The 24,630-nt window shown below is 39.9% G+C and overlaps 1 protein-coding gene across 7 annotated transcripts in view; it reads left to right on the forward strand.

The window, feature by feature from the left end:
* Nucleotides 1-17,205: 17,205 nt before the first annotated feature.
* Nucleotides 17,206-24,630, forward strand: part of ATP8A1 (ATPase phospholipid transporting 8A1) — a 244,887-nt gene continuing 237,462 nt past the window's right edge. For 2 of the 7 annotated variants that reach the window (XM_071216684.1, XM_058299225.2), the window contains exons 1-2: nt 17,375-17,610; nt 18,182-18,354. In XM_071216684.1, coding sequence (XP_071072785.1) covers nt 18,345-18,354 — 10 coding nt within the window. In that variant the 5' untranslated portion in view covers nt 17,375-17,610; nt 18,182-18,344. Of the gene's footprint in view, nt 17,611-18,181; nt 18,355-24,630 lie in introns of all 7 variants that reach the window. The other 5 variants (XM_058299218.2, XM_004448742.3, XM_023592370.2 and 2 more) reach the window with 5 other exon arrangements.

A 24,630-nucleotide genomic window follows, 5' to 3' on the forward strand; every position in this document is an offset into this window, starting at 1 on the left:
GACAAAGGTGTTCAAAGGAACAACCTGTGTTTTGTTTTATTGTATAAATTCTTCCACTATCTAATCTTTTCATAAAGGAAAAAGTATAGGAAACAAGATTTCCCTTAGGTAAGAATAAAATGTTTCCTTTGGCTATTACTGTCCATTTTTGCCAATATAAAGAGTCTTTTCTAGACTAAGAAAAATCTCTCTAGCTTTCCATCCAACCTACTTGCAAAATCACTAAAAGTAAAATCACCTTGAACTTTTACATGAAGTGTAAATATTAAGGAACTGATATTTATTTTTAGGTATGATCATAGTATTTTTTGTGAGTTGAACTTCCCACATAACAGGAGTTATGTAAGGCTTATAGAAAAATCATCTTGATGTCTTCTGAATCAAATATATAAGGTAAATTATTCAGCAGAGAAAGCTTTTTTATAGGCTATATAAAAAGAAACATCCACTTATTTTTCTATTTCATACAGTTACTTTCAGTAACCCCTGAAACTCTCATTGAAGGACATTCCACATCATTTTTACAGAGGTGTTCTGGAAATTGACCACATGTGGAAGTAATGGGAAAAGTGGGTTTCTCCCCATCATCGCTCCACTAAGGTCAGAGTGGACAGGGTTGCAGGCCTTCTGGACCAACAAAAAACTGAGAGTACCAAGGGCAGACCTGAGAGTAGCCAAGTGGGCAACTAAGGAGTAAATTTGGAAAAAGAGAAAAAGAAGACAACTGAAGCCTCTTCTCTAAATATACAAAGTGAAATTACAATGTAAGATGCCTTTACAATGTAAGCTAAACTCGTCATCAGATACTATGGTGGTTTTGAGCTGTTCGCACACCAGAAAAACATTGTCTTAAACTGAATCCATCCCTGTGGGTGTGAATCCACTGTAAGTAGGACCTTTTCAATAGGTTATTCAGTGGGCAACCTCACTCAGGCCGTGTCTTATTCCTATTACTGAACTCCTTTAGAAACAGAATGAAATTCAGACACAGAAAAACTACAGAGGGAACAGCCAGAAGTTTAAACCAATGGAACCCAGAGAGGACAGGTTTCAAAGGCTGCCATGTGCCTTGCCATGTTATACGCTAAGGACAAAGGATCACCAGCACTCATCCCCAGAAGGCCATGGTCTTCAGAGAGAAAGCACCAATGAAGTCTGGTTTGCTCTTTCTTTGACCTTCACAAGTAGAAGTTAATAAATTCCCATTGTTTAACCCAACTCATTTCATGGTATTCGCTTGAGCAGCCTAGGAAACTAACCCTCCCACACAGTTTCCCTAACAATAACATTTTGAATTAGTGTGGTACCTTTGTTACAACTGATAATATTATTATGATTTATTAACTATGGCTCATAGTTTACATTAGGGTTTATCCCTTATGCTGTAGAGTTTCAAGGTTCAAAAAAATTTTTTTTTTTATTCTGGAAACATTTGCTTTTAATCAGAAAGTCTCCTTAATAACTAAGTTAACTCTTCATTAAGTTAATTTCCCCTTTCATATTCTACTGTAATCAATTTAATACTATATTCAGTTAGCACTTAGTAAGTTATTTGTTAAGTTCCAGCAATTTTAAACCTTCCATCTAGCCTGTTTCTAAAATGGAACCAACCTTTTTTTTTCCTTTTAAATATTAGAAAACACAATTTGAACAAAACTGAGTTTCATTACTCTGTCCATGAACAATGCTAGAATTGTACTAATGGAATCCTGAGAATCATTTCTGAGATTTCCAGCAAAGTATGGCAGAGAACACTGCCTACCTACTCACAAATCTATTCTCTCCTTCCTCATTGGTGGTAGAATTCCAAATGTTATCTTAGACACATTGCCAACTGAATAAAAAAACATATTCTCTACCCTCCCTTTCAGCTAGGTGTGGCCAATTTGACTATGATCTAGTCATAAAGTACAAGCATAATTTTATTTGAGACTTCAGGAATATATGCTTAAAGGGATCTGATTCAGAACGCCATGATCCCATTTTATCCTGAGATATCTTTATTCCTTTTCCCAACTTCCATTGTGAACTTTATAGCAGGCACACCAGCAGCCATTGAGGGCCATGAGGTGATTCTGAGGATGGAAGCCTCCATGTACTAGCCTGCAGAGCAGAAAGGGAGGACTCTGCCCTGGATCTTTGATGACAGTGTGGGATCTATCTTCAAACTTCTTTTATGTGAGAGAAAAACAACTCCCTTATTTAAACCACTGTGATTTTGTGGTTTTTCCTTTGTATGTAGCTAAACTTTTTTCTAAATGAAATAGGCATATTTAACATTTTAATAATAAATATTACTGTTGGGGTTGAATCCTGTCCCCCACTAGGCATGTTCAAGTCCTAATCCCCCAGCTCTTTTGGGTATGAACTCATTTGTAAATAAGATTTTTGATGATCCTGCGTAGATGAAACCAACTGGAATTAGGGTGGACTTTAAACCATTATGACTGGAGTCTTTACAAGGAGATCAAATCTAACATAGACAGATGACTGAGCAGGAGAAGTAGAAGCCACAGAAGACTGAACATGACAGAGGCAGAGACTGATTATCATTCTGCCATCCCAGAAGGCTACGGACTTTGGAGAGAGCATGACCTGCTGATACCTTGATTTTGGACTTCTTGCCTCTAAAACAGTAAGGCAATAAATTCCTGTGGTTAAAGCTGTCTAGTTTGTGGTATTTATTATAGTAGACCTGGCAAACTAAGACCATTCCTAATAAGCATTCTTGTATCAAATCTCTTGAAACCAATAAATAGAATCCCGCATTAAATTACATATCATACAGGGGAGCAGATGTAGCTCAGTGTTGGACACCTGTTTCCCATGTACAAGGTCCTGGGTTCAATCTCTGGTACCCACTTTAAAAAAATTACATAGCATACAAATGATAGAGCAAGTAATATTGTGTTAATTGGACTACACAAAGAGATGCAGAACTGAGGGAAATGCCACTAGTAACACAAATAATTTAATTTTATGTCGCTTACAGAATATAAAAAAGATGTTGGGTATAATAAATGATAATAATAACAGCTTAGATTTGTACAGTATATTAGAGGAAATTATCTCATTGACTTTCCACAACATTGATTTAATAAAGTCAATGTTTTGTTTCCCAGCTCCTAAAACAAATGTCACACAGTGGGTGGGTTAAACAATGTGAATTAATTGGCTCACAGTTTTGAGGGTAGAAGTTCAAAATCAAGCCATCAGCAAGGCAATGATTTCTCCCCCAAATTTTATGGTGTTTTGGGATTGGCTGCAGGCGATGCTTGGACCTTGACTTTTCTATCACATGGCAAGACACAGGGCAGTGTCTTCTTTTTTATCTTCTGTTGACTTCTGGCTTCTGACTACTCCCCTGGACTTTCCCTTCTGTGTCCATTTTCCTTTGCTTTTAAGGATTTCAGCCATATTGGATTAAGGCCCACTCTCATTCAGTTTGGGCATACCTTAACTAACACCATCTTCAAAGGCTGCATTTACAAATGGGTTCAAACCCATGGAACAAGGATTGGGACCTTAACCTGCCTTTTATGGGGGATAGGATTCCATTTCCAACAGGGATTCTAGTTTCTCCCATTTATAGATGAGAAAACTGAGGCACAGAGTAGTTACATAACAAACTGTTACACTGGTAAGTGGATCTAATTCTAGTAGTTTTATGGCAGAGCCTGCAAGTTAACTCATAATCTAATAAAGTTTCAGAAAGTTTTTTTAAATTAATAGCATACCCAAGATCACAGCACTAGAACAGGTCAGATTTGAGACTCAAACCCAGGTCTTCTGATTCCAATTTTTTAAAAAATCAGGGTTGATAACAACATCGTTTTACATTAATCACACTTTTTCCCAGATTACTGAAAGCTCTAGTAGTATTAAAAGATAAATACTTCTAATAATTAAACATATATGCTCAAATATAACATTTAGCATCTTTCAAAGGAATGTCAGAATTTCTAATTCAGTAAGAAATTGACCCAATATCTACAAATTTCAAAAATACATATTTCTATAAATATACTTATATCTCCAGCTAGAAGATTACCTGGTTCTCCTGTAACTAAGCAGACTTTTCCCCCTTTACTCTCCATAGCGCCCTGTGTTGGTTTTAGTCTTTTGTGGACCCAGAAAATTATGTTCTTAAATCGAACCTATTGTGAAACTTTGATTAGATCAGGTAAGGGCCTTTTGATTACTGCTTCAGGATGGGTTTTAATTCTCTTACTGGAGTCCTTTGTCAATTGGCATTTACATACCAAGACTACCATTTTCATTTATAAACTAGCTGTTACTATGTGTTACCATCCACTCTATACATTTCCACACTTTTACAGTAAAGCTAATTAAAACTTTTACATACTTTAAACATCAGTAGTCCCTCTCAGGCTCCTCTTATTTCCTCTAAGAATCTACCACCTACCACCAGGTCTGGAAAGTATTTTCCTGCAATTTCTTCTAGAAGCCTTTTTTTTTAACTTTTTTTTTACTTTTAATTTCAGGTTTTTGATCCATTTTGAGTTAATTTTTGCATAAGGTGTGAGATAGGTGTCCTCTTTCCTTCTTTTGGCTATGGATATCCAGTTCTTTCAGCACCATTTGTTGAATGGATTGTTCTGCACGAGCTGTGTGGGTTTGACAGGCTAGTCCAAAATCATTTGACCATACTTGTGAGAGTCTGTTTCTGAATCATCAATTTGGTTCCATTTGTCTATGTGTCTGTCTTTATGCCAGTACCGTGCTGTTTTTATCACTATAGCTAGGTAATATGATTTAAAGTCTGGAGATGAGAGTTCACTTTTCCTTTTACGATGTTTCTGGCTATTCAGGAGAAGCTTCTCCCAACTTTCTCCTTTGCCAGGGGTAGGAACATCACAGCAGTATGGAATAATCCAAGTTGTATAGGCCTAAACTGCAGTTGCCCAGAGATACTGATGAAGCTTCAAGCCCCTTTCTCCCCTGCCTGGGGCGAGGATGTAGCTGCAAGTGTGTGCAGCAATCTATGCAGTGCAGGTCCAAGATGACTGCAGTTGCCCCAGTAGACTTCCAATTATTTAGTTTGTGCCAGCCTAAGGTACCTGCAGTTTCCTGGATAGGCTGGTGCACAGCCCACTAGCCTCTTCCCTGCCAGAGGTGGGACTGAAGCCTAGACTAGGGCTGCAGGTGGATCTGGGTGAAAGAAACCAGTACCTTCCATCACTGTGATTTTCAGTCAGCCTGGCTTCTCCTCATGCTGGGGGCAGAGTCAAAAGGGCGACTTCTGGCTTGGACAAGTTAAACTTCAGCTGTTCTTAGGTATATACTTTAGCCAGCCGAATTTACTTATCAGTAGCTGAAGTTAGTACCCAACCGTCTCTTCCTACCCCATTTGTGGGCAGTGGAGCTTTCAATTCCAGCCACAGAACAGCCCCCGAGGTGGCTTGGGCCTCCAGTGGAGGATGGGCACTGGCCACTGTGGCGTGGAGGGCTCTATTCACGAACTTCTCTACAGATGGGCAGTCTCCTCCTTCTATTCCTTCAAGGATGTTGCAGGATGCTCTTCTGGTCTCCTGAAACCCCAAACAGGTACTTCAACTAGCTCCAGATAGCTCTGGGTGCTCTTACTAACTGCCCTGTAGCAGGAGCTGACTCTAGGTGCTCCTTACTCTGCCACCATCTTACTGGTTGTCCACATACACTTTTTATATGAAAAACATGGACATTCAAACTCTTATTATGATGAGATTTACTTATTCTATTATAAAAAAAAAATAAAATTTTCATTAAACAAAAAAGTAACACAATCATGCTAAAATTCACACAATTGTATGTGTATATATACACAAACACACACATATATAATTGTATATAATGGTACCACAGTTACATGGAGGAAATAAAGGATTAGAAGGAAATAAATCAAAGTCTTAGCAGTGACTATCTTTAAGGAGCATAACTATAGCTATTGTGATGTTGTCTTCTATTTTTTCAAATCTTATATAATGTTCATTGCTTTCATTAAAAAAAATAAAATCTATGTTATTTTAAATACGAACTCACACTCAACTAATCTGAATTTTGAAGAATGGCTATTTTTGTCATTTTATTTCTCTGGCTAATTCAAGCCCTTTTGATTTCAAATCTTGTGGTTAAAAATCATTCTGAAATGTATAAGTCATTTTTCTTAGTACATTGGCTAATAATCATAACAGAATTTTTCTTTACTGTGACAAGTGCTTCATGCCATCTTTCTGAAGGTCAAGCCTGGACACAACCTGAGCTGGTAGTGGAAATTAGCTTTAATCTGTACTTACTGAGGCCATACCCTGGGAAATTCTTCCCTCCCCATTCTGCATGTGAGTTCCTGAGGATCATTTTTATTCCACCACTCGACTGATATACTTAGCATTTGTTTTTTAAATTGGTTTATTATTCTTTCACAAGCATATGTTTAATCACCTTTTCCTCTGTTAATTGAACAGATCATTTTCATCTCCAACCTGGTCTCTTTACCTCTAATCGATGTTCCATATCCTATTACCAACAGAAGAATCTTTTAAAAACATAATTTTGATCCTGTGACCCAGAGCCTAAATGGCTCCCTTTGACTGTGTGCATTCATCCCTGCCATCACTGCTGGTTTTCATGGCACTCCGTAATTTGGTTGCCCTATATTTATTCAAATTTATTCTCAGTATTTCCCAATCTGCAGGTTTCTCCTTTGCCCCTGTACTGTCATTCTAGGGCAAGAATAAAACCATGTCAGGGGAAGCCTAAAGGGCCAAAATTACACACAGAATTAACCAATGGGCATGGATGGAATGCTCTGAGGGGCTATGCAGGTAACAGATCACAGATGCTTCAATTGCAGGGCATGTGGCTTCTGAAAGGAAAGGCAAACTGGAGTCAAATTGTCACAGACTCAGAAAGAGGAGGGAAAGTGGTTCAAATTGCACAGATTAAAGTCAATTTTAAAGTTTAGAGCAAATAAAAAATAGGTAATAGAATATAAGCAAGGAAGAGGGAGATGACATTTGAAGTCTGGCAGAGGCAAGCAGATTTACACAAAAGATCCAACGCCTTTGCTTCCACACATGGATGGCCCCAGCCCCTATGCTCTTAGCTCCAGCACCTCCAGCTTTCAGAAACCTGGAATTTGTACTTGTTTTGCTTCATTTATACTCTTTCTTTAAAGTGATTTTCCCCTTGGTGTCTTTCCCTTGGGGCAAATACTAAATCATAAGCCTGAATTAAATATTAGTTCTCTTTCTTCGCTTAGTATATTTCCTCAGAGTTCAAGGTTGGCAAGAAGCAACAGTGATAAATGATCCCCTTTTTCAGCAGATGATGTTTCTGAGAATTTTTGAGGTCCAAGACAAAGAAAAAAATCTTTGTGATTTTCCAACGAATTTGGTAAATGCTGCAGCAGATTATAAACCACTGAACATAGGTTGTATCACCCAAGAGGTCCAAACGCAATTGGCAAATATTTCATATTTGAAAGCTATAACATACTTCAATTAATCAGAAAACCATCTTGTTTAAGCCTGGTATTCTTTCTAAATTAAGAGTCGTGGTATTACAAAGTTATATTTAATAATAATATGTATCTCATTCACTACTACGCTCAATTGTACTTTTCCATAAAAATTCTGGGTTTTCCCCCATCTTTCAATATTTTTTACCTCATTATTACCACTTTTTCTCCCTGAAGTATAGCACCTAATATGACATGACAAGGTGAAAAATGAGATATTCTTGACAGTTTCTTTTCATTTCCAATATGAGGGTTCTACTCAACATCAAGCAATACTGGCCAACATCAAGCAAAAAAATTTTAATAAAATTCCTTTTCTTCACTGGTTGTCTTTCCTACACATCAAACATCATACTGCTTTCAAGATAAAATCCATAATATCCAACAAAAAATGTCTAGTGTATATTTATGGATATATTACAACGGCCCATATAAACTACTTTGAAGAGTATCAGATATAAACATGAAAGACCAGAAATATTTTGGAGTATAATCAATATATACAGATATAGACTATAATATACAGTTGTGATTATGTAAATATTTGGTTAATGTCTGCCTTTCTGTCAATACATAGTTCTGTGAGGGTCCAAATCCTTCTGTTTTAGCTTACCACTCAATTTCCTGTATCCAACATAATATCTAGAATATGGTGGACACTCAATAAATGAATGTTGAATACATGATGAAGAACTGTTCCCACTGACAGATAAGAATCATACCAAGGGACAAGAGGAAACTTTTGGGAAAATGATGAATATGTTTACTACCTTGAATGTAGTAATGGCTTCACAGGTGTAAACATATATCGAAACTTATCTAATTTGGGGGAGCAGTTGTAGTTCAATCTTTGAGTACCTGCTTTGCATGTACGAGGTCCCAGGTTCAATCCTCAGTACCTTCTTTAAAAAAAAAAAAGAGAACGTATCTAATTCTACACTTCAGAAATGTGCAGTTTATATTATATCAATTATATGTCAATAAAGTTGCATTTTTAAAATGTCAAAAACCATAACAAAATATGTGAACTATACGTTCATGAAGTACTTTACAACAATATGACAGAGGAGCCAGCATTTTGGAATGTTATTTAGTAACTTTTGGAAAAGAAACAGCATTTCTCAATTAAGGCTTAATTTTTACCTTTTGGCTTTAGCAGGCAGGAAATTTTAAAAGAAAAAGTCATATCACTTTATTAATCCCTTATCAATTTTGGAACAATGCTATTGAATATAAACTTACAGCACTAGAGATTATGATGCAATGGATTGCTTTTTTAATGTACACTTACTTTCTGAGTAAAAAACTCAATAAATGTTTTTTCCAAAGACAGTGTAGCAGTTTAATATAGTTATGAATTCCAAAAATAGATACTGGATTATATTTGTAATCTGGTCTGTACCTGGGCATGACTAAGTTATGATTAGGGCTTTGATTGGGCCACGTCATTAGGGCATTGAGTCCCCACCACCAAGGGGTGGGGACTCACAGATAAAAGGCATGGCAAAGGACAGAGTTGAGGGTTTTTGATGTTGGAGTTTGATGCTGAAGCCTTAAGCTGGAGCCCTGGGAAGTAAGCTCACAGAGAAAAGAAAAGCAACCCCCAGGAAGAGAGTAACCCCGAGCCCAGGAAGAAGCAAGCCCTGGGAAGAGAGGCAAGACGCTGGAAGGGAGGAACCCAGGAAGCCTGAAAGTTTGTAGACATTGGCAGCCATCTTGCTTCAACACGTGAAAATAGGCTTTGGTGAAGGAAGTAACTTATGCTTTATGGCCTGGTATTGGTAAACTCCTACCCTAAATTAATACCCTTTATAAAAGCCAACTAATTTCTGGTGTTTTGCATTAGCACCCCTTTGGCTGACTAATACAGATGGTGTGTGAATTGAACTCTATTTTTTTTTTTTAAGATTTTTTATTTATTTTATTTCTCTCCCTTCTCCTGCCCGCCCCCCCACCCCCGCCCCGTTGTCTGTTCCCTGCGTCTATTTTCTGCATCCTCTTCGTCCGCTTCCGTTGTTGTCAGTGGCACGGGAATCTGTGTTTTTCTTTTTGTTGCGTCATCTTGTTGTGTCAGCTCTCCATGTGGATGGTGCCATTCTTAGACAGGCTGCACTTTCTTTCGCACTGGGCGGCTCTCCTTATGGGGTGCACTCCTTGCGCGTGGAGTTCCCCTATGCGGGGGACACCCTTGCGTGGAAGGGCACTCCTTGCGCGCATCAGCACTGCACATGGGCCAGCTGCACACGGGTCAAAGAGGCCTGGGGTTTGAACCGCGGACCTCCCATGTGGTAGGCGGACACCCTAACCACTGGGCCAAAGTCCACTTCCCTGAGCTCTATTTTAAATATACTGGAGGAACTTTTTCTTTTAGAATTCCTATTGAGTCCTTTCAAATAGTAAAACTCTAGGCTCTGTTAAATAGGAGCAAACTATTTTCAAATATGGTGAAGAAAAAACTCATTGTACTTTTTAACTGGAAATTCCAAGTGCATGAAGAAGATAACCATGTTTAAAGATATTATAACTTTGAATTTAGATCTTGCTAAGGTGTTTGAAGAGAGAATGGTAATATAGTCACAAAAAAATAAATCACAGGCATGAAGGAAAAGTATTGGTTTTGTCATTATGAGTAAGAATAAGTGACTGGATTATTCAGTGACAGCAGATTTAGAGCTTTTGTCTAAAATCAGCTTGTTTTTAAAATCTCCCCCCTCCCTGGCCCCATCATGGCTCCCTCTTCTATTTGCTCATTGTTTTTGCTCAATATCTGCTCACTGAATGGTGGTTGTTTGTCTTCTTTAGGAGGCACCAGGAACAGAACCCGGGACCTCCCATGTGGGAGTTGGGCACTAACTGCTTGAGTCACATCTGCTCCCTGTTACTAAAATTTGATCACTAAATTTTAACAAAAGCCAACAAGATACTCACATGATTTTTCTGATATCAAATACCTGAAAGAAAATTTGTTCTAAATTATTTCATGTAAATAATCCTGACAAAATAACATTCCCCATATATATATATACTTATGAAGGGCATAACTTATTCTTCCAATGGATTGCCACCTATCCTCTAGTCATTTCCACTCTCCAATCTGCAGGACCCAAAGCATTTATAAAACACAAACCTTAAGTTCACTCATTCAATAAACATTTATTGATCCAGTGATATATGAGTGATAATGTTCTTAGAGTTGGAACAAGTTATTGTCTAGCAATAAGCAAGACACATAAAAGTTGAATTTATCATAAACAGGTAAACCAACAAATAAAAAAACTCTTCACATAGTGATAAGCGCTATGAGAAAAATAGAATAAGGCAATGTGGTGGTGGCTTGGGTGGGGAAATTGGGGCAAAATTAGCTAAGGTGGACTGGAATCATCTCAGACCCATCACAGATGAGGTGTGAGAGGCAGGCAAGCACCACGTTGTAGAGGAACTCATTTAAGATGCTAAGGAATTTGGGTTTCCTTCCAAGTACTGTGGGAAGCCACTGAGGAGTTTTAAGAAATGGCATGAACAGATTTGTGGTTTAAAACAATAATATCTGTGGCTGCTGTGGGATGAATGGAGACAAGAAATCGAAGCAGGGAGACCAGTTAGAAGGCTGTTGCGGGTGAGAGATGATGGTGGCTTGTACAAAAGTGGTACAGGTGGATATGAAGAGAAGTGGCAATATCTAAGATGTGTTTTGGATATACAACCTAACAAACTTGCTGGTGTGATGGAGGGCTGTGTATGTGGATGATGGCAACAGAAAGAGAGGAATGCAGATGGAGAAGACTGGGGAAAGTACTTTGCTAGTGTAACAGTTTCATGATACCTGTGCCATATACTATCCATGGAGAAGTCAATATAGCAACAATTGTATGTCAGAGGTAATAATCATCTCATATAATAACCAGGCAGCTTTACAACATAATAGAATTCTATGTTATAGCTCAACCTCAATTTGAAGCTAAAAGATGTAATTATATAAAATTTCAACCTAATTTACCCGTTTATTTGTGCTTCTGCAAAAAAATTTCAAGTGCAGCGGCCTCCACTGTTCAGTGTCTATATTTTATGGTAGTACAGTAATCAACTTTCCACGCCTCAGTCCTACTCAGAAGCAGGATTCTCAAGTGTGTCTTCAAGTACCTTCAGACCATAAGTACCCAAAGCACTTTTGGCTGTGCTGCACAGTAGCAAGTTAGTGATCATTCCTCTCTCACCTATTCCAGGATGAAGTCCTCCCAAAAAAAGACCAATTCTTATTCCTTGGGGGCCCAAAACTCAGGCAAAATCAAATAATTAGGAAGTGTAAACCCACCAACATAGGAATTTCCTTTAATAGCTTTTTTTTTTTAACTTTTGTGGCTTGATAATTTCCGCTTTGGCTGACAATGCTGGAAACTCAATTTCTTTTAAAAAAAAAATAGCTTTATTGAGACAACCACATTTTATAGATTCTATCCATTTAGTACAATTCAATGACTTTTTTAGTTTACTCAGAGTTGTACATTCATCATCAAAGTCCATTTTTAGAACATTGTCATTACCCCAAAAGAAACCCTGCACCTGCCAGCTATCAGCACTCCAGCCCTAGGCAGCCACTTTTCGACTCTATATATTTGCCGATTCAGGAATAATAAAATATGTGGTTCTTTGTGACTGACTTCATTCACTTAGGATAATGTTTTCAAAGTTCATCCATGTTGTAGCATGCATATACTTTATTTCTTTTTATTTAAGAATAATCCATTGTATGCATAGATCACATTTTATTTACCCATTCACCAACTGATGGGCTATTTGGTGTGTTTCCACTTTTTGGCTATTACAAAAAATACTGCTATGAACATCTATGTACAAGTTTTTGTTTCAACATCTATTTCACTTTTTTAAAAGTGGAATTGCTGGATAAAATGGTAGCTCTATGCTTAACTGTTTAAGGAACTGCCAGAATGTTTTCCAAAGTGGTTGTACCATTTTACATCCCCACCAGCAGTATATGAAAGTTCCAATTTCTCTACATTCTCCCAAATACTTATTATCTGTTTCTTAAATTATAGCCATACTAGTGGATGAGAAGTGTTATCTCATGGTTTTGACTTACATGTCCCTAATTGCTAATGAGCATCTTTTTGTGTGCTTATGGCCATTTGTATGTCTTCTTTGGAAAAAGTCTATTCAGATCCTTTGTTTTTAAATTGGGTTGTCTTTTAATAGCATCCCTTATCAGATATAAAATTTACAGAAGTTGGGAAACGGACTTTGGCCCAGTGGTTAGGGCGTCCGTCTACCATATGGGAGGTCCGCGGTTCAAACCCCGGGCCTCCTTGACCCGTGTGGAGCTGGCCATGCGCAGTGCTGATGTGCGCAAGGAGTGCCGTGCCACGCAAGGGTGTCCCCCGCGTGGGGGAGCCCCACGCGCAAGGAGTGCGCCCGTGAGGAAAGCCGCCCAGCGTGAAAAGAAAGAGCAGCCTGCCCAGGAATGGCGCCGCCCACACTTCCCGTGCCGCTGACGACAACAGAAGCGGACAAAGAAACAAGACGCAGCAAATAGACACCAAGAACAGACAACCAGGGGAGGGGGGGGGGAATTAAATAAATAAATAAATCTTTTAAAAAAAAAAAGAAAGAAAGAAAAAAAAAGAAAAAAAAATTTACAGAAGTTTTCTTCCATTCTGTGGCTTCTTTTCACTTTCTTGATGGTATCCTTTGAAGCACAAAAGTTCTACATTTTGATAATATCCAGTTTATCTTATTTTCTCTTTTGTTGTTTTTGCATTTGATATCATATCTAAGAAATCATAATCTAAGTTCAAAAAGATTTGCTCTTATTCTTCTTCTAAGAGTTTTATAATTTTAGCTTTTATATTTAGGTCTGATGCATTTTGAGTTAAGTTTTGCTTATGGTATAAGGTCCAACATCATTCTTTGCATGTGGCAATCCACTTGTCCCATTACCATTTGTTGAAAAGACTATTCTTTTCTCCACTTAATTATCTTGGCATGGAGACTTGTTTTCTAACCTACTTAGCAGAAGTCATGATAGTCTCTTGGTCATTTTTTTTTTAAATTTCTTCCTATGCAATTTAAACTACCTTTCTCTGACTCTGGGTACAACAGTTACCTCTGACCTGCTTGAATTTTAAATTTGGGTGCTTGTGGCCAATCAAGTTTTACTGATGTTAACATCCTGCCATGACAGCAGAACAGACTGGGTTCTTTTACTTTCTCCAATTACTCAATAATGCAAGCTGTCCCAATTCAAAGGGAAAGCAAAGAACATATTTTCCATTAATTCCTACATAGTATAAGAAAGTAACAAGAAACTGATGGACACTTGCCATGTTATGCTCATTATCTCAGAGCATGGTTTCATTTGTAGCACTGGGGGAAATTTTGTGTGAAAATTTAAGGGAAAATGTCATCATTATTCTTAGAAGTGGGACTCCTAACATGCTCTTTTGGATGGCTCATTTAAAAAATCAGAAGAAAGTATCCTAAGCATGACACTTAAGATATTCCCAAATCTGGCACCTTTAGCTTCCATCCACAGGCTTCCAATGAGAAGCTTTGTTGGACTCTTTGGTGCCCAAACATATGTGCTATTCTACCACTTTATTTACCACCAACCTTCATTTAACCATCATTATTGAGTACTTCCTATATTCCAAGCATTCCTGCCCTAGAATGATGCCTCCTTCACACACAGACTTAGCCCCTACTTCAAAACCTAGCTCAACTTTGTTTATCACCTCACCTCTTAGAACCTCCCCTTCCTTCAATGTCTATAGTTATTGCTGTTGGTCTATGTGGAATTAGCATCAGGCCTCTGTTGCATTGTTGCATTTCTTGTTAACTTTCACCTTTGCATTAGGCATCTCTGTCACCTAGCAATCTGGCTCAGGATTGCATGCCTATTATATGTTCAGTGTGTACTTTTTTTTAAAGGTACCAGGGATTGAACCCAGAACTTCATACATGGGAAGCAGGTGCTCAACCACTTGAGCTCCATCTGCTCCCCCCAATGTATATTTTTTGCAGTGATAAAACTGGTCCTTGGAGAAACTGTCTTTGAAGAATACATTTTCTTCAAGTCTATCAGCAGAACAGTCATAAAAACTTTTAAAAATGATCTTGCTGACATCAGAATTGTACGACAGATTCTGTGACAAGGTCACATTGCCTGAACCAGAGTATTTTGCCAAGGACTGGAACATTCAGCTTTTCAGAATAATGGAAGATAAGATTTGAGAGGGCTTTGAAAGCAGGCAGATACAGATTACTGCAATCCTCAACTTTGATCGGGTTTCTGAACCAATAAAAGCACATGTGATTCCTAGCAATAAATGAGTGCTTCTTCAAAAATGAGGTAGTTGGGATACTCTTGCCATTATGGATAAAATAATCGTATAATCTGGGAAAAGACACACAGTGAATTATGGAATATAACATGTAACCTTCTCTGTAGAAAAGTCTGTTGTAAAAAACACTGGGTGGGAATAACAGATGTTATCAAATTTGTTAATGGGCTGTTAATGGTATATACACATGCACTCACATAAAACAGATTGCTGTATAGAAAACAGGGGATGATTTTGTAACTTCTTTTCAGTTTATTATTTCTAAGTAAGCAGAACTGAACCTCACTTGAAGAATCATTAGGAATTACAAAGGCAATTCTTAATAAATCAAATATGGTCATGCTGCTGTGCATAGATTTTGAGTAAAATTGGTGTTGGCTTTATATAAAATTATACTTAAAATGTTAATAATGACAGCACTGCATTTGTTCTGGTTTCTTCTGCTTGCTAACTCTTCTTTTGAGAGCAATGTTTTTTTTATTTGTTCATTTCTTGCATTCAAAATATTCTTCAATGACAGCCTTAGCCTGAGATTCTTTGCATAGTCCTTAACAGCCACAATAATTGCAATCAACCACCTTAGGAGGTTTCCCCTGTCAGTTTTAGAGGCCTACCCATTCCCCTAGTTTCTTGTTGTTATCAGCCTTAATTAGGTTGTTTTATTCCTCAGCCCAAAGGGCCTCCACGAGCATGGGCTCATTGCAGTTGGATGCAAGCACACAAAGATGAGCTTGGCGCCTGAAATGCAAAAGGCTACTTTAGACGCCCAAGTTCAGGTCTCTATGCACTGCTTTTGAATTGTTAAAGGGGTTGTTTGCACTGAATACACTGGCAAAACGCACACCTGCTCACTAACTTTTGGGGGTGGTTTTTTACAATTTTCTTTAATTTCATTTCAGACTCCTATTCATCAAGTCAGAGGAAGCCTTTTTTACATAGGGAGGTCCCAGGACCTGGAAAGAATAAAAATGGCCAGTGCTGATAGTCCCGAAAAAGCTGTTTGCTCTTATTTTTACTCCTAAGAGACCATACTGTAAATCATGCCCATTAGTGAAGGGACACATTATCTTTGAGTCCTGCTCTATCCAGTGACATTTCATGGGCACTGGGAATATATTTGCTTTCTTCCAACCTCAGCATCTGAATCAGAGCCAAGCAGAGTGGGCTCCTCATAAATATGCATAGAAGGCCAGACTATTAGGGCAGGGGAGGGCCCTGATTAGGAAACAGTACCTGCAGGAAGCTGCCGAAATGCCACCAACTGGGATAAGATGCTAAAAGCAGATTTTACTTTTTTTCCTGAGGCTTGGGAATACTCATTTCTCCCTTGAGTCAATCTTCTCCAGACTTCTACTTTTCGAACGGGAGAAGAGCTCACATAAAAGGCCACCATGTGAAGTCCTGTTCCATTGGGTACTGGAGGAAGAGAAGAAAGCAAATAGCTTCTAATTCAGTTTATTTCTGTCTTCCCATTACAGCAGCTCATCTGAATCCGCAGAAAACAAGTTACTTTCTAACTTGAAGATGAAATCAGCAATTAAACACACACACAAACTCTACTTGTTTTGGTAACTTGTTAGCACAGATCTCAGTACACAAAATAAAGGTAATGAGGTTATTGGTATATTGGGTATACTGCGCAAATTAAAATTCAATATATTTATGGATTTTACACCAAAACCCCTTTCCCACTTTTCAGGTAAAACGACTACATTTAACTTTCTGCAGACTTGGCCATAAACAAAAATCCAAAACAACAAAAATCCAATAAACCGGGACAATAGCTTATTTGATTGCAATTCGAGGGCTTTGCCAGGCTGCAGAGCACACTCTGCTGGGATGCACCCAAACTCCGCGGGCAGCGACAGCAGAACTCCGAGGACCCCAGCCGCAGAGGCTGCTGCTCAAGAGCAAGGCGAAAGCACGTGAGGCTCAGGCCTCGAAGACCGCGGGGCTTGCAGGGAGACTAGAAATCAACCGGAGCAGCTAACACACCTCCCCTTTCCACGGCTCCCCCGGGGACTTAACCCTTGGTGTCCCAGTCCCTTTCGCTCTTGGCCTGCCCACTCACTTACCCAACCCCTTTCCAGGCGACGGGCCGCTCCACTGCTATTAAAAGCCGAGGTTGGCGAGAAGGGAGGATATACGCAGGAGGCTGGAGCCAAAACACCACTTCCCCTCTAGACCAAGAGTTGGGCAAGTTAGAGGGGGGTTAGGAGGACCAGAGCGAGCCGATGCCGCGGAGCGGAGCGAGGGCGTCCAGCGAAGGGGGAGGTTGTAGCCGACAACCCCCCCACAGGAGTGGTACGGCCCTGGGCGTGGCGGGGCGGAGGCTTTCCCAGGTCTCTCCCCAGCCCTCTCCCGCCTTCCTCCCCGCCCCGCCGCGGAGCGCGCGACCGCGCCGTCTGGAGACCACTCCCCCCGGGCCCGGCCGAGCCGCCCCCTCCGTGGCTCCGCCCCTCGCCGAGAGGCCCCTGCAGCGGTTGCGGGAAGAGCTAGCACAGCTCTGCGACGCCGCCGGCGCCTCTCTTTCCTCCTCCTCCTCCTCCTGCGGGCGTGCGGCAGCCGCGCCCCGCGGCGGAGCTGCCCGGGGTGGGTGGCGGGGCCTACGCCGCGGCTGAGCGCTCTGCGCGGCGCCGTGACAGGTGCAGCTCCCGGCCGGAGACCCACCTGCGGCCGCCTCCGCGATGCCCACCATGCGGAGGACAGTGTCCGAGATCCGCTCGCGCGCGGAGGGTGAGTGGTCCCCGCAGCGTGGGATTAGGCGCTGAGCGCGCGCGGGGGCGGCTCGGGGCCCGCTGAGGTCTGGCTGTGAGCGTGTGGCTGCGTGTTTATGTGTGCATGTCGGGGAAGAGGCGCCCACTCCCACTCCCCCCACCCGGGCAGTCTGGCCGTCGCGCTGGTCCCTGGCGGATCGTTTTTCCTGCGCCACTGCCAGTGCGCTCGCAGACCCTTCCCTGGCTCCGGAGCCACCGGATTGATGTCCTCGGCGGGAGCCCCAAGGTTCGCCTTTCACCGCAGTGTGTCCTTTCGGTCCCTGACACCGAGCACTCTCGCCCTGTTCACCTTTCTCTCCAGTAGCACGCAGACCTCCCCACTTGCATTCAGTTTCCCTTTCCTTGTGGACAGATCCCCAACCTTGCCGCCCACCCTTTTGCAGTCCTCGCATCAAAGCTTCCCGAGAAGGGGATGTCCTTTTCCCAGGCTGCAAGATCCTGAGCTTCTCAGAGCGCGAGGAATCTTTCGTTGGGCTTGGGTGCTCAGTGGGGACCAGGCATTAGAGTCACTGCAGTTTTCCTTCCTGCAGCCGGGTTTGTGGTTTTATTTTGTTTTCTTTTCGTTTTGCCTGAAACTCGCACCTTGGCCGGCTGAGCTGACTTTCTAGCAAGGTGGAAGCTGTTTTCTCTGCTCCACCCGGGCCAGCTGTTGAATGGCTGGCTACACAACTTGTCAGCATCAAGCAACAGGAGATGCCCGCAGGTACAAGCATGTAAGCTTGGGAGGGAAGGGGCACCCTCTTCAGCCCATTTTAGGAGCACTCAGCACCTATTTGTCCTGTGGCAGGTGCTCAGTAAATAAATACTCCTTGATTTTGCTCAGGGCAGAGCTAAGATTATATATATTTTGAGTTTTTGTTTTATTTATCTTTTTTTTTTCAATCCTCCATAAACATGTACTTGAATCCTGCAAAAGGTAGAATAACATGTTTTTGAGCACTAGTCTATCTTGCCATTGTTGCTGATTCGCAGTATACCTCTACCCTTTTATGTGAGGTGGGTGGTAAAGTGGTTTTAGAAAAAAGATGGAAGTTTGGAGAGTAGTATTCCAGGGGTTCCATTTTATTATTTTTCCTACTCAGATTCCCCATGTAAAAAAATGGGGGTGCTAGGCTTCAATAACTATGATTTTCTAATTCCTGCTTTTAGGAAATATTAAATGAAACTGCCCTGGGAGAAGACCACATGGACATCAAAACTAACCTGTGTCCTATATAGGAATTTAGCACAGGCTTATTGTCATTTGTAATATACCAAAAAATATTTATAAGGGACATTACAAGAGGCACAGTTGAATAGATTGTAGCGTTATAAAAATCTCTTGTAGCACAGTAAAAGAAGTATTGATTTTTTTTTTCACACTGAGTCAAATGAATTAATTTTCCTTATCACCAATTGGTCATACAGGTAATGAAAATATAGTGGTATTAGTTGAGGTTGTCTTTCAAATAATATCAATCAATGAATTATATACTGTGGGAAGAAGAGAGAAAAGACCAGAAAGCAATGCAAAACTTGTGGCTTTTGAGAGGATTTTGTTACCATTGAAAGGCTGCAGTTTTGTTTTTGGTTGGCAAGTGTATTTTCAAAGCACTTTCACAAATATCACCTTATGGAACCTTACAATACTCCTAGGGGTAAATGAAGGTGGACTCCCATCTAAAAGATAAGGAAACTGTGGCCCAGAATGGTTTAATAACTTGCCAAAGGTGGAGTAGGTAGATCAGTGACACATTTGGATTAAGAGCTCCTGGAAAGCCAGACTGTTTCTTAGGTATTCTCAGGGCATCCAGCACAGCTCAGCACATAGTGCTGCTTAGTGAGTAACCCTTCTCTCCCATATTGATTGGTTTCAGTTTGTCATGTGCTTGGCACCTTGCTCAGGATTGTGCTGAAAACAGAATAATGACTTCGGCCTGGTGATGCTGCTCATTGCCTCCACCCCCGCCTTTCTTTCCGAAGTAATAGTAGTCTCCTTTCATAGCTCCTGCTGCCTACAAGGCCTCAGCTGATTTGATCAGGGTGAACTCCTGATCCAAGAGCAGCCAATTTATAGGTGGCTCAGATACATGTAACCTTGTGGTTTGGCTCAAGAGGATTCTCTGTGCTGATCATATCTCTCTCAGGGAACATTAAGCTTAGAGACTTAGAGTGAAAATTGAAGCAGAAAGGGGCAGAGGTGAAAGGGAAAAGAATGTCTGGCTGTAATGGGTCATGTGAATGCTGATATGAGGAAGCAGAAACAGTCAGTGAACAAAGAAAGGAGAGAGAATGAAATGGATGGGCACATAGATACTAAGAGAGGATAGCCAGACCTTGGAGCACTTTCCCTCCCTGTTTCTAGTTCTCAGCAAGAAAAACAAGCCGTTTTCTTCCGTTAAAGTGATTGAATGCCTTTCTTTTCCCTGCATCCAGATCGGCCAGATCCATCATCCTGCATACAAGTTGTTTACAACCAAATTGGGGCATAAGGACTTACATGAAATAGAGAATTAATAGTCTAAAAGAGGATCTTATTATAATAAATGGTCATTGTGCTTGCTGTGGGTGACACACAACCAATGGAAGATGATTTGAGAACAGGAGGTCTGCCGAGGGAATGTTTCATTGAAGAATGATTCTAGATGAGCCCTAAAGCAGTGCTTCTCAAAGTTGAAGCTGCACTGACCCACCTAGGGATCTTGATAAGATGCCAGTTCTGATTCAGTGGGTCTGGGGTAGAGCTGGAGTTCTTGCATTTCTGACAAACTTCCAGATAATTAGGGGGAGGATGCTGGCCCATGAGTTGCACTCTTGAGTTGCCAGGTTCTAAAGGCTATGGCCATCCATTTCACTGGTGAGGAGGGTATGGAAGGTAAAGAGTAACTACCTGAAAAAGTGGCGAAAATGAACGTGGCTTATTTCAGAGTTTTTTAGGAAATTGACTTGGAGCAGAGAGAAACTGGAATGAGTAGGATATAAATTTGGATAGGTGAAGTACTGCTAGATTACAGAGTAGTTTAAATGCAAGATGAGTCATTTGGATATAGAACTGAATATTTAAACAGGATCTTAGATTTCTTATAATCTAACTTTTCATTCAATCATGATGCCAATGTATAACTTGTCTGACAGGAGCCAAATCATTGTAGGGGAGTGACATTCCAAAAGAATTGTCCTAGAAAGCTAAATCTGGAATTGTGTTGGATCGTTTGGCGGGAATGGCACTTTAGAGAGACTGATTGGGAGGCTACTGCAGAAAAGTCTAAAATGACAACCAGGATAAATATTGGAGTCAAGCAGTGAGGGAGAAATACTAAGGGAGGAATCTGAGAGAGGTTTCTGAGAAAATCACTCATTCATTTAGCACAGATATTTTAAAATCCTACAAGTCCCATTCTAGGTACTTGGGATACATCAGTGAACAGAAGAGAAAAATCCCTGCCCTCTTGATGCTTACATTCTAGTGAGGCATGAGACAAAGCAAAGAAAATGAGTAAGCAAATTATGGGAAAAAAATTTAGGATGTTAATAATAGGGTGGGTTAGTGGAAAAATACACCAAATGTAAGACATGGACTATAATTAGTAGTACTGTTTTGACAATGCTCTTTCATCATTTGTAACAAATGTTCCGCAGCAATGCAAGGTGGTGGTGGGGAGAGGTATGGGAGCCCTGTATGTTATATATGTTTTTTTTGTAAGTTCACAACTTTTACTATACACTTAACTGTTTATGTATGTTCATGTATGAATGGCATACTTTAATAAAAAATTTTTTTGAATGGAAAAAAAAAAAGGCAAGATGCCCAAGGTTACTTGGTGGATTGCAATTTTAAATAGGTTGGTTAGGGTATCCTTCATTGAAAAGCTGACAAGAAGAAGGCCAGGAATTAGCCTGGTGGGGATCTGGGGGAAGAGTGTGCCAGGCAGAGGGAATGGCCAGAGCAAAGGTGCCAAGGCAGGAGAGAGTCCGGAGTGTTGAAAGAATAGTGAGGGAGAGAACAGTAGGAAATGAGGTTACAAAGATGACATCATAGGACTTAGTGACAGACTGAATACAGGGCAGGAGAGATATGAATAAAATTTTTTAAAAGGCTTTTCCCAAACAGTAATTTCAAATTTTAATGTTTACAAGATCCTGGGTATCTAATTTAAAATGCACTACTGGCTGCCTCGTGATGATCCTCTTCAGTAGATCTGGGGTGTACTGGGGATCTGCATTTTTCATGAGCTTCCCAGGATATTCTGATGTGGGTGAACACTGCTTTATAGTCTTGAACCTGATTGATTGGGAAGATCTATTACAAATAAGGAAACTGAGAAAGAGGGTTGCTACAATAGGGAAGATGTTAAATCAAAGTTTGAAGTAATAGCAGAACATCTAAATGGATATGTCTCAAAGATATTTAGAAATTTGGAGGTCAGAGATGGAAAAAATAAATTTGGAAATCTTCAGTTCACAAATAAAGAGCTGAAACCCTTATAGTAGATAAATGTGTCCAGAAAATGAGTATCAATAAAGCTTAAGGCTAAGAATTTTGAGTCCCTTCATTCCTAGTCCATTAAATCAAATGGGTCTCTGAAAACAGCTGTAAGAAGACTAAAAAACTAAGATTGGAAAAATGTTGGCTTATATAAAATAGAGCTGTTCTCACTCTTGTAAAACAAGTATTGAAGTAGGCAGTCTTGGGCTGCTGTACCTGCTAACATAGTCATAAGGGTCCCTGACCCTGACTCTTTATGCCTTTTTCAGAACTTCGTCATCCTTAGTGTGTAATTTCCAGAAAGTCACAAAATGGTTGCTGGAGTTCCCGCTATCATGTAGTAGTTCCAGGCAGGAAAAATATTGATAGGCAAGAGAGTAAAGGATTTTCTTAGCAGTACCTTACAAAGTCTAATGCTTATTTTGCGTTGGCTGTCCCTATCAGTGGAGGGTGGGAGGATGGGAAGGAGCTGGAAAATGTAGTTTTCCAGCTGAACCCATTGCTCAGTGTTGCATTACTAAAGGAGAAAGGAAAAGTGGTTATTAGGTAGGCAGAGGCTAAGTCACAGTCCTGTACCAAATTTCTAAAGGCTCTTACTGGAATAAAATAGGAACAGTATGGTCTAGAGCTCATACTTTCCTCAGAACTAAGGAAATACACCTAGTATTTGCATTTTCTTCTGCTGTTATAAAATGTAAGAACATTCACCTGTTATGTAAAATATGCACTATGTGATATGTTCAGGAGATGCCGTAGGAATTGTTTCCTTGAACTGGTCTATATAAATGGCAACTCTAAAATGTTTGCAAATACATAACTGATGTATGTTTCATTCACTTAAAAGATAAAAGGAACAGTAAAACTAGTTTCCATAAAAATCATTAAAGGAAACATTCTGGGGGGCAATTTCAGTTGTCCAGGTAGAAGGAGATTAAGAATCTTTGTTCCTTTAATAAGCATTTAATATGCACCTGCCATTTGCCACCTATTTAGGTAGTGGTACAAAAAAGTTGTGGTGAATGAAGGAGATCCCTAGGAAAAGGTGGAGACTTTAAAGCTTTAAAACTGACGTGACACTGTGAGAGAGAAGGTGTGTGTATGTAGTGACACCTTATGTGATCAGTTTTTGAGAATCTCAAAATATGTGCCATTTTTCTTAGTGTAATTCTGGAAATATTAAGTGCAATAGAACTAAATTATTTTAAGTTTTCATTCATTTCCTCATGTTATCATTTCTAAAACAGTGAGAATTGAAGCATGGGATTAAATTAAGTCATAGGAAAAGTATGCACAGGCCAGAGGATGCTTTTAAGTTAGTGAAATGTTGCCTGGGTCTCTATGCACGTAGTTTCATTAGATTGTAAGTGTTGTGAAGGAAACATCGTTCACCCTCACTCTTTCCTCTTTACTGGAACTCAGACCTTTCAATGAAAATGATCTTATCTTCGCATAGTATGCTCTCTAAGGACAGGTTTTTTTGGTCTGTTTTATTTACTGATGTTTTCATCCCATGGATATGGACGACACTACCTGGCACATAGTAGAAGCTTGAATATTGCTTGAATGTATGAATGTATGAATGAATCCTATGACGAACAGATGAAACTGCTTACAGTTCAATCTGTAAAATCTTCTCAGCTAAATCCAGACATACTTAGTAACCCTCATACTCATGCTTGCTGTTCCATGTTTGTCAAATGAATGAATAACTTTATTCATTGAAGTAGTTTAACTTTTTCTCTTGATTGTGGAAGTAATTCCTGCTCATTTGGAAAATTCACACTGCAAAAAGGTTTAAAGAAAAGAGTAAAAATCATCCAAAACCATGCCATCCAAAGGTAATCACTGTTAACATTTTGGTATATTTCCTTTCCAACTCTTTTCTAGGAAAGAGAAAGAAATTTATTTGTTAGAAAAAGGAGATCACAGTCTACCTTATTTTAAATCTTTTCCCCCACATAATAGCATTTCATGAACATCCTTGCCTATCAAACTTAAATTTATATAAACTCCATATAGATGGAGTCCTTGCTTATTGTCACTATTGTATCCTTCTCTGTGCCTAGACAGTGTTTGGCACTTAGGTAGGGGCTCAACAACTATATTTCTATGTACAGATCTCTATTATTACTTTAATGGCAGCTGGCTTAGTTTGCCAGGGTGTTCTGACAAATACTACATAGTGAATTGACTTAAACAGTAGTTTATTCTCATGATTTCGGAGATAGAAAGATTTGCTTCCTTCAGGGGTGGATAGTGCTCTTGCTGGCTGGCAATCCTTGGGTTCCTTGGCTTTCCTGTCACCGGACAGTATCTCATTTCTTGTCTGCATTCCCTCTGACTCTCAGCTTATCCCTTTGACCTTTATTTCTTTATAGGCCTTCTAGTAATAGAATCAAAGCCCATCCTCATTCACTTGGCCACAACTTAACTATAAGCAGCATCTTCAAAAGGTCCTAACCTTTTGAATTCACACTCACAGAAATGGGATTAAGGTTAAGAACAAGTTTCTTC

This window comes from Dasypus novemcinctus, chromosome 1 (assembly GCF_030445035.2).
Source record: "Dasypus novemcinctus isolate mDasNov1 chromosome 1, mDasNov1.1.hap2, whole genome shotgun sequence".
NCBI classification, from domain to species: domain Eukaryota; kingdom Metazoa; phylum Chordata; class Mammalia; order Cingulata; family Dasypodidae; genus Dasypus; species Dasypus novemcinctus.